General features: G+C 40.9%; 1 protein-coding gene across 1 annotated transcript in view; it reads right to left on the bottom strand.

Moving 5' to 3' along the window:
• The window catches only part of RNASEH2B (ribonuclease H2 subunit B), a 118,263-nt gene that overhangs the window by 49,987 nt on the left and 57,264 nt on the right, over positions 1–11,012 (bottom strand). Inside the window, exons 3-4 of the mRNA XM_007945245.1 lie at positions 7,483–7,590; positions 3,730–3,806 (exon numbers count right to left, since the gene is read on the bottom strand). Of these exons, the coding sequence (XP_007943436.1) occupies positions 3,730–3,806; positions 7,483–7,590 (185 nt within the window). The remainder of the gene's footprint in view (positions 1–3,729; positions 3,807–7,482; positions 7,591–11,012) is intronic.

Below are 11,012 nucleotides of genomic sequence, written 5' to 3'. Positions count from 1 at the left end.
GACATTGGTGAGCCAATTGAAGTTTTCAGTTTCCTTCCTGAATACTCTTGGGGCCTTCTTCCTGTGACTGGGACATTTTCTGTATTTTCATACATAAGAGATATGACTTGTGGCTTCCAGATAAAAGGGAAGATGATTAAGTAGTAAATATATCTTCACTAATTCACACAAAGGAGTCCCTGGGTGGTGCAATCAGTTAACGTGCTTGGCTGCTAACCAAAAATTGGAGGTGCTTTGGAAGAAAGGCCTGGTGATCTAAACATCAGCCACTGAAAATGCTACGCAGCACAGTTCCACTGTGACACACACAGGCTTGCCATGAGTAAGAATCAACTCGATGGCAACTGGATGGACCACAGTTATTCAGACTTCGATACTTGGTACTAAATGAATGAAGTGAACCTGACAGTATTTGTAGCCAATGATAAAATCTGAACTTAGAAGCAAAAATTTAAATTGCATAAAATTTGTATCTACCACCATGACAGTTTCTCAATATTTAAAGGGTCTTCTAAAGAGATCAATGATGATATTAACAAGATCCATCTGATATCAGCAATGATATCCCTTGTTCCATGTCCTCTTCCGAATCCAGCTTGCATTTCTGGAAGCTCTCTGTCAACATACTGCTGCAACTGTTTTTAATTATCTTCATTAAGATTTTACTTGCATGTGATATTAATTATATTGTTCGATAATTTCCACATTCTGTGGGATCACCTTTGGAATAGGTACAAATATGCATCTCTTCCAGTCAATTGGCTAGGTAGCTGTCTTCTAAATCTCTTGGCATAATTGAGGAGTGCCTCCAGTGGGGCATCCATTTGTTAAACATCTCAATGGGTATTCTGTCAATTTTGGAGCCTTGTTCTTCGCCAATTCCTTCAGTGCAGCTTCTACTTCTTCCTTCAATACCATTGGTTCTTGATCATATGCCATGTCATAAAAAGGATGAACATCATCCAATTCTTTTTGGTGCAGTGACTGTGGATTCCATTTTCTTTTGATGCTTCCTGCATCATTCAATTTATCTTGCCAATAGAATCTTTCAATATTGCAATGTGAGGCTTAAATTTTTTCCTCAGTTCTTTCAGCTTGATAAATGCCAAGCGTGTTCTTCCCTTTTGTTTTCTTAACTCTAACTCTTTGGACCTTTCATTATAATTGACTTTGTCTTCTCAAGCTGCTCTTTGAAATCTTCTGTTCAGCTCTTTTATCCTATTGATTCTTCCATTTGCTTTAACTTCTCTCCATTCTAGAGTAAGTTTTGGAGTCTCTTCTGACATCCATTTTGGTCTTTTCTTCCTTTCCTGTCTTTTTAATGACTTTTTGCTTTCTTCATGGATGATGTTATTGATGTCATCCCACAATTCCTCTGGTTTTCGGTCACTGGTGTTCAATGTATCAACCCTATTCTTTAGATGGTCTCTAAATTCAGGAGGGATATTTTAGGGTCATATTTTGGCTCTCACGGACTTCTTTTAATTGTTTTCAGCTTCAACTTGAACTTGCATATGAGCAGTAGATGATCTGTTCCACAGTCAGCTCCTGGCCTTGTTTTGGCTGAAGATTGAGCTTTTCCATCACCACTCGCCACAGATGTAGTCAATCTGATTCTTGTGTGCTGCATCTGGCTAAGTACACGTGTATAGCCACCATTTGCATTGTTGAAAAAAGGTATTTGCAGTGAAATCATTAGTCTTGCAAAATTCTATCATGTAATCTCCAACGTTATTTCTATCACTAAGGCCATATTTTCCAACTACTGGTGATTCTTCTTTGTTTCCAACTTTTGCATTCGGATCACCAGTGATAATCAGCAAATCTTGACTGCATGTTCGGTCAATTTCAGACTGCAGAAATTGGTAAAAATCTTTAATTTCCTTATCTTTGCCTTTGGTGGTTGGTGCATAAATCTGAATAGTAGTAGTATTAACTGGTCTTCCTCATAGGAGTATGGATATTATCCTATCAAGTGCCAAAGGCATTTGACTGCTAACCAGAAGGCTGGTGGTTCAAACCCACCAGCCACTCCTTGGATGGAAGGGTGGGCAGTCTACTTCCATAGTGATACTGCCTCGGAAACCCAAGGAGGGGTCACCATGAGTCGGTTTCAACTCCACAGCTGTGAATTTTTTGACAGCATTGTACTTCAGGATAGATCTTGATACATGCTTTGTCAATCTGTCATTCCCGGCACAGTAGATCATATGATCATTTGATTCAAAATGGCCAAAACCAGTCTATTTCAGCTCACTAATGCCTAGGATATTGATCTTTATGCATTCCATTTCATTTTTGACAACTTCCAATTTTCCAACATTCATACTTCATACATTCCATGTTCTGATTATTAATGGATGTTTGCAGCTGTTTCTTCTCATCGAGACGTGTCATATCAGCAAATGGAGGTCCTGAAAGCTTTACTGTATCCACATCATTCAGGTTGCCTCTACTCTGAGGGGGCAGCTCTTCTTCAGTTGTATTTTGAGTGCCTCCCGACCTGAGGGGCTCATCTTCCAGCACTATATTGCACAATGTTTCAGGGCTATTCACAAAGTTTTGCATTAATATATCAGACAGTGTTTCACTGATATTCATAAGGTTTTCCCTGGCCAATTCTTTGAGAAGTGGATGGCCTCTTCCTTCTCTCAAGTCTGTCTTATTCTGGAAGCTCTGCTGAAACCTGTCCACCATGGGTAACCCTGATGGCATTTGAAACACTGGTGGCATAGTCTCCAGCCTCAGATCAACACTCAAGCTATGACACTATAACAAACTGACAGAAGTTTGTCTCCCTTAGTTGTTCCAAACTACGCTGCTCATTTCCTGATCTCCCCTGCCCTGCTCACTTACTTAGCCTGCCCCCCACCCCCAGGTGCTCCACACACACAAATACCTGCCTTCTGCTGGTCCCGGGCTGGCTTACTGCAGCCTGCCCCCTGAGCGCTCACTCCATGCACACAGACACCTGCCTTCCACTGGTCCTGGGCTAGCTTATTTTTATTACAAAAGTAAATTTCATCCAGCAGGATTCCATAAAGTCTCAACTAAAGACTTCCTCATTAATAAGCTTTTATTAGACATATCCCATTTTACTTATTACAGTTTCTCACAAAGAAGAAAATGAGAAATAAGAAGTCTTCTTTCTTCCTCAAGGCCTGTAGTCAACTTTTTAAAACATTTGTATTGCATTTCAAATCTAATGAGTACTTAATGATAAACGTTTTCCTTGTTACACTTTGTCAATCTGGTAAGGCATAGGGGGTTGGCTGAGTCTCAGAGGCTGTGTGGCAAGCTAATGTTACACTAACTAGGTTTTAAAATTGACTCCGACTCATGGTGATTCCCTGTGTGTCAGAGTAGACCTGTGCTCCATAGGGTTTTCAATGGCTGATTTCTTTGGAAGAAGATCACCAGGCCTGTCTTCCTAGGCACTTCAGGGTGGACTTGAACTTTCAACCTCTTAGTTAGCAGCTGAGAGTGTTAACCACTTACACTACCTAGGGAGTGTTACACTGGATCAAGACTAAGGCCTTGGCTCTCACTTTTTTGTGTCAGTGCTCTGATCTATGCAAGCACACAGGATAAACGCTTTTTACAATAACCAAATTAAATACGAAGTGTGAAGAATCTACATTTGGATTATTAAAAGGCGAAAAAAGAAATAAAGTAAAGAACATTCTATTCTGTTCCTTCATTGTTAATACCGTACATTGAGAAACTTACCTCTTTATCAGCCTTTGTAAGATAATGGAGAACCAGAAATAAAGGATCCATTGGGGTAGCAAAGTGGAGATGACCTTCTACAGATTAAAAAGAGAACAAAAGAATTAAATGTCTTGGAAAAACAATTTGTTATTTCATCTTAATCTGCAGTGCAATGAACTACTTAATATGGCCCTTCTAACCTTAGTCTTTGTAACTCCCACCAAATGACTAGGTAGGACTATGCAAATGATGTACTTGTGGCCCACCAAGGGGACTGCACAGCTTGCTAATAATGTAAGTAAGGTGCATGGCATGCTTGTGGGGGTAAGGCCATGCAAATAAGGAATATGGAATTCTAACAAGGGGATCGGTCAGTTTTGCCATCCCACTAAGCTTAAAAGAGAGACAATCCCAAAGCAGAGGGGGGACCTCACTACCATCAAGAAGAGATAAGTACAATGTGTCCTTTGGACCTAGAATCCCTGTGCTGGGAACCTCCTGTACCCAGGAGACAGAAAGCTATAACACTAGAGACAACTAGAGATAGCTAAAAGCAGCGTTCTCTGCCACAGAGGCAGGAGAACCAGGAAACTGGCAGAGGGTGCGGGGGTGTTCCCTGGCCCACTGAGTGAGAAAGCTGAGTACCTTTGGGCAGGAAGCTTGCTGCCAGAGTAGGGTACCTGTAGGCACTTATTGGTGGAGCTAAAGAGTTTTGTAATATTCGCTGGAGTAGGGTACGGGTGAGGCTGAGGGCCAGAGAGAGGCCTACTTACAGGAACAACTGAGAAGAGACTGTCTTGATCAAAGAACTGTATCCTGAGTCATTTCTAATCTGAATTATAACTTTCCTAATAAACCCTATAATTGTGAGTATGTCTGTGTGGCCACTGCAACAAAATATCAAAGCCAGCAGAGAAGAAGAGAATGCATGGAGGGACAGATGTTGCCAGAATCCGCAACAAGGTTGGAGAAAGGAAGTGCGCTCACCTTTCCCTCACTGGAAGCAGCCTCCGGCTATGTTGCTGATAATGATCCTCCTCCCCTCTTGTGAAGTTAAAGGACGTCAGATGCTTCCCTGCCAAGTCATTTTTACAAAATCCCAATGGGAAAACTATTCCATGAAAATATATTTGAAATCCCAGATTAAGAAGCTCTTTTTACACAGGCCCAAGATTTCTATATGGTTCTTTCAAAAGGCAGAATGTGGTCCATGAGATTTTACTCTAAAGAACTTCAAATCTGTGTGTGGAGGGAATGTGAGGCATTGAAATGGATCTTTAACTTTCCACTTTCTTCTTTGGAAATCACCCTCAATAGCAGCCAAGAAAGGGGGGAGGGGCCCATAGGCAGAAACCTGTACATAAGTAAGACCATCTATAAAGGAGCAATACAATGAATGTAATTTCCTGTGCTTTGAGGACGAAGTCATGGGAAAGCAATAGCATTCAGTCTGCCCATGGCTACTTCTATAGTCTGCTCTGCAGTGGGTTCACAGCACTGAATAGGTTGCTGACTCAAAGTTCCTAAGGCTGCAAGCCGCTGTGTACTTCCCATCCCTGGAAGAAAGAGGCAAGAGGGCAACAATCTAACAAGTCTGGACATAAGCAAACAGAACGAAAGTTTAAGGGTGAAGGTCTGGTGGTGTCATGGCTAAAGCATTCGGCTAACCAAACTGTCTGGGGTTTGAACCCACAAGTTGCTCCACAGGAGAAAGATGCAGCAGTCGGCTTCCATAAAGATATACAGCCTTGGAAACTCTATAGGGTGGTTCCACTTTGTCCCTTAGGGTCCCGATGAGTCAGAAGCGACTCAACAGCACTGGGTTTAGGTTTGGTAAGTTTAGAAAGAAATGATGAAAAGAGAGGTAGCAACTCCGGCAGTCCAGGACAGATGATCAGTCATGTCTTCTGACTTTTTCCAGTTTCAATCTGGATATTACTGTGTCTGTTGAGTTAAATCCAATTGCGATTGTATCACATTAGAATTTGGAACTCTATTACTACCAAATGAACAAGCTCCAGTGGCAGAGTGGTTAAAACATATGGCTACAAACCACAATGAGTAAGCATAGCAGCAACAATTAAAGGATATACATTCTTTTTACCTACCAGCCTATACACAACCTACCATTTGCATTTTGGCAACTAAAAATTACTTCAAATCTTCTCATGCACATAGATAACACAAATTCTTTCTCTGGAATGCCTTAGAAGCAAGGTAAAATGGCCCTTCTACCTTAGCACTAAGGGGTGACATATACAATAGAAAGCAGGGAGCTTAGAAAGAGACAGAAAGCTTTCTCTGAAAGCAATGAGAACAGGCAGATTTAATATCTGTTGTTCTCATAAGCTGCTATCAACTCGGTCCCTGACTCGTGGAGGCCCCATGCACACCAGAACAAAATGCTGCCTGGTCCCACTTCATCCCCATGATCAGTTGTGGATCAGAATCCTGTGATCGATCCACAGGGTTTTCATTGGCTGATTTCTGGACATAGATCACCAGGCCTTTCTTCCTAGTCTGCTTAGTCTGGAACCTCTGCTACAACCTGCTGAGCATCATAGCAGCACACAAGCCTCCAATGACAGATGGTGGTGGCGTGCGTGAGGTGCACTAGCTAGGAATCGAACCTGGGTCTCCTGCACAAACGGTGAGAATTCTGCCACTGAACTACCCTTGCAGAATGCCTCAAATAGCCAATGACTCCTCCACCAAGTCCCAGAACAGGGGTCTTTCGATACTCATTTCCACGGAATCAGCACGGCCCTCAAATTAAGGGAACACTAAAAGAAACAGAACTTTGGTGGTGTGGGAATGGTTGTCTGTGGGGGTACTAATAATTTATATGAAAAAGCATTAAAAAATAAAAATCTGCTATATGCTAGACTCTCCTGGAAGCTCAATCAGTATACATTTTCAAGGAAATAAGATGTTAAAAACTTGAAGGCTGTTATTCATTGGATTGTGTTCCCTCCAAATATGTGTTGGAATCCTAATCCGATATATGTGGATGTAATTCTATTTGGAAATAAGGTTTTCTTCTTTATGTTAATGATGCTTTATCAGTATAGGATGTGTCCTAAACCTAAACACTGCTGGGTGATGTGAGGAGCATCACAGGTCAGTGCTTCAGTGAACAATCACTTATTAGTTCCGAATTTCTTACTATCTAAGACACACAGGTATTGATCTAAACCTGCTCAAATTACCTTCCCTTTCTCCTTGATGAAGAAGCCTTGGTGGCACAGTGGTTAAAGCACTCAAACACCAACCAAAAGGTCAGCATTCCTCAGGAGAAAGATGTGGCAGTCTGCTTCTGTAAAGATTTACAGAAACCTGTGGGGCAGGTTTACTGGAAACCCTAGAGGGCAGTTCTACTCTGTGCTACGTGGTTGCTATGAGTCAGAATCAAGTTAATGGCAGTAGGTTTGGTTCTCACTGATTAAACCCTGCTATGGTGCCAAGGAGCTCGGTAACGTAGTGCCTAAGGCACCTGACTGCTAATCAGAAGGCTGGTGGTTCAAACCCACCAGCCACTCCTCGGAAGGAAAAGCAATCTACTTCCGTAGTGATAGTGCCTTGGAAACCCAAGGAGGGGTAGCTATGAGTCGGGTCCGACTCAAGGGCACATAACAACAACAACAACATGGTGCCAAGGAAGGTGAAACCATGAACCAGACTCAAACCCAGGCTGACAGACCTGTGTGAAGGACACAGGATGAGTTGTAGCATGCAGTCAGCTCATAGAAATACATACACCATGTCACTCACCTGACTGAACTGATTGATTTATGAACCAAGAATGATGTTTCTCCTTGAAAACTTTTATTTCAAACAGCTGCTGTAGACACATATCGAACAAATAAATGGCTCCTTCCCCTGTTAAGATAAATCTGTTTTTTATTTGTAAGTTTTCACATTAAAAAAGAAAAAAATCAAGACTATCCAAGAGTTCTGAGGAATGTTCCTAATAGGAACATAAACATACATACAATATATTTTATACAAACTGAGTCCAAGGAAAGCTTATAGCTATCATATACAGATGCTTATTTTCCAGCTCTATAAACTACACTGGACAGAAATCAATAAATACAACATGCAAATCATTTATTTTAACTGCTCAAAGCCTCTCATTGAATCCTCCCTCCATTATAACAAGAGAGAAAATCCATTCCTACACTGTCAAAACCTAATGGTGCCGCCTATAGCCCCCTGACATAGGGACCCAGAGAGGGGACAAGACTGCAGACCAGCTCTACATGAGAATGACGAGGGCCCTTCAGCATGCTTCTTGCTTAAGCACACACCAACGATATGGATCCCCATCCCCCTTTTTTAATGCATTTTATTGAAATATAATTTATGTACAGTGAAATAGACAAAACTAAAGTGACGTGGATCAATGCTTCTTTTTTTCTTTTTTTTTTTTGCAGTGTTCCCTCCCCTACCCTCCCATCCCTGGCAACCAACAAAGAAAGTTTCCCTCCACATAAAAACCTTTCCTTGACCCTTCACAACAGCAAACTAATACTGTATTTGTCCTTCTGTGATTGACTTATTTCACTCAGCATAATGTTCTCCAGGGAGCTCTGGTAGCGTAGTGCCTAAGGCACTTGACTGCTAACCAGAAGGCTGGAGGTTCAAACCCACCAGCCACTCCTCAGAAGGAAGATGGGGCAATCTACTTCCGTAGTGACACAGCCTCGGAAACCCAAGGAGGGGTCACTATGAGTTGGATCTGAATTGACGGCACATAACAACAACAACAACAATGTCCTCCAAGTTCATCCATGTTATCCAGTGTTTTGCATAATCTACATTACTCTTTAGTGCTACATAGCATTCCATTGTGTGTATGTACCATAGTTTGGTCATCCACTCTTCCATTCATGGGCATGTAGGTTGTTTCCATCTTTTTGCTATTGTAAATAGTGCTGCGATGAACATGGGTGTGCATATATCTGCTCCTATCGTGGCTCTCACCTCTCTCTAGGATATATACCTAATAATGGGATTGCTGGGTCAAACAGTATCTCCAATTCTGGCATTTTAAGGAATCACCATACAGCTTTCCACAGTGGTTGTATTACTTCACAGTCCCACCAGCAGTGTATCAGAGTTCCAATCTCTCCACATCCCTGCCAGCATTTGTTATTTTCTGTCTTGTTGCACCTTGCCATCAGTGCTGGGGTGAAATGGTATTTCACTGTCGCTTTGATTTGCATCTCTCTGATGGCCAATGATCATGAGCACCTCTTAATGTATTTGCTGGCCCCCTGAATATCCTACTTGGTGAAGTGTATATTCACGCCTTCTGCCCATTTTTAAACTGGACTGTTAATTCCTTTGCTGTTGAGGCACTGGGGTTTTCTATAAATCTTAGAGATAAGTCCCTTGCCAGATATGTAATTAGCGACATGTATGAATTTGTTGCTATCATTTTTGTTATGTGCTTTCTCGTGGTGTCAATTTCTTTGTTCCATGTAATTTTCTGTGCTGAGCTCATTTTATTTATGAATTGTGTTATCACTTCCTTCATTGCTATTGTTTTAAAATTTGCTAAATATTTATGCTGGTCTTCTTTTTTATTTTGATGTGAAGGTTTATCATTTTTCTTTGAAGTTACTCTGTGATTTACAATTTTCTTCCCAAGTTTAGAACAGTCCGTTCTATCATGTAGTTAGTTGTCTTGACTTCCGTACATTTAGAAGTTCTGTAACCACACAATTTTTTCCCTCTTTTTGGTTCATAGTTGTCCTCATTTGCCAATTGATGTCTCTGGATCCCTGTTTACAATCTTGTAGGCTTATTTACTTTGGATACTTCCATCACTGGGTTGGTTTCTGGGTTATGTCACCATGTATGTTAATGATAAGTTGTTTGCTGTTGTTGGTTCTCTGTCCAAAGGACTCCCTTCAGCATCTCTTGAAAGACTGGTCCAGTTTTAGCAAATTCCCTTAATTTCTGCTTATCTGGAAACATCCTAATTTCACCATTATATTTGAGGGACAGTTTTGCTGGGTACATAATTCTTGGTTGGAAATTTTTCTTTTTCAGGGTTTTATATATACCATCCTGTTGCCTTCTCATGTGCATGGTTTCTGCTGAGAAACCAGAGCTTATTCTTATTGGTTGTCCTTTGTAGGTAACTTTTCATTTTTCACATGCTGTTTGCAAGACTCTGTCACTGTCTTTGGTTTTGATGAGCTTGATGATGATATATCTTGGTGATTTTCTTTTGGGGTCTATCCAGTTTGGGGTTTGCTAGACTTCCTGAATGGATATATTCTCATCTTTCATCATACCAGGAATATTCTCTTCCAACAAATCTTCGACAATTTTCTCTGTGCTTTCATTTGTCTTTTCCTGTTCTGGAATTTTGATTACATGTAGGTTATTCCTTCTGATGGTATCCCACATGATCCTTAGGCTTTCTTCATTTTGTTTTGAACTTTTTTCTGATTGATCACTTTCTAAAGAAGTATTGAGGTATTTGCCTTCAATCTCACTAATTCTGTCTTCCATTAATTCAGTTCTACTCCTTTGCCCATTCAATGTCTTATCTATTTCTGAAAATTTAGTATTAATCTTCTGGATTTCTATGTGTAAATTTTGTATTAATTTTTCATTTATTGTGCCATTTTGTTCTTGTGCTGTCTTTTGAAATTGTTCTAGGGTTTTCTCTCTGTTTTCCTCAATTTTGTCAGTGTTTTCCTTGATCTGTCTCTCAATTTGTTGAAGATACCTAAATATAATTCTTTTGAATTCCTTATCAGGGAGTTCCAGTGCTGCATCTTCCTCAGGGGTGTGTTTTGGGTCTGTATCCTGGTCCCTTTTTTTCTCCTGCTTTATCTTGCTTCTTTGTGTACACTGTGATGCTCTGTTGTGTCCAAGGCATTGTGACATTTTTGTGTTTATATTTAATTGGTGATTGTATGTTAGAGTGACTTGCCCATGATTTTAATTTACATTGTTTTGTTTGTATGTTATCTACATAAGAAGGGTACTGTCGGGAGCTGGGAAGATGGCGGACAGGATAGAAAGACTGCACAGACCCTCTTCAACAAAGAAAAGGGAAACCAATTGACACAGACACAGAAGTTAATCTTGGACCCCTGAGCCCTGAAGAGAAGGATTCAGAAGTAGACTAAACCCCAGCTAGCAGAAGAATTTGCGTGAAAATACCAAAAAAGGAGATATACGGAGCTGCGGTCTGGCAGGGACCTGAGCGCCCCTGACACAAATGACCTGGACATTCCCGAGTGGCGGTAGGACTTAAGAATTGACCTAAAAATCCC

Source organism: Orycteropus afer, unplaced genomic scaffold (genome assembly GCF_000298275.1).
Source record: "Orycteropus afer afer isolate SDZICR_OR568_19922 unplaced genomic scaffold, OryAfe1.0 scaffold00134, whole genome shotgun sequence".
In the NCBI taxonomy this organism is placed as follows: Eukaryota; Metazoa; Chordata; class Mammalia; order Tubulidentata; family Orycteropodidae; genus Orycteropus; species Orycteropus afer.
The sequence above is the reverse complement of the archived record's forward strand: the minus strand, read 5'-3'. Positions and strand labels throughout refer to the sequence as shown.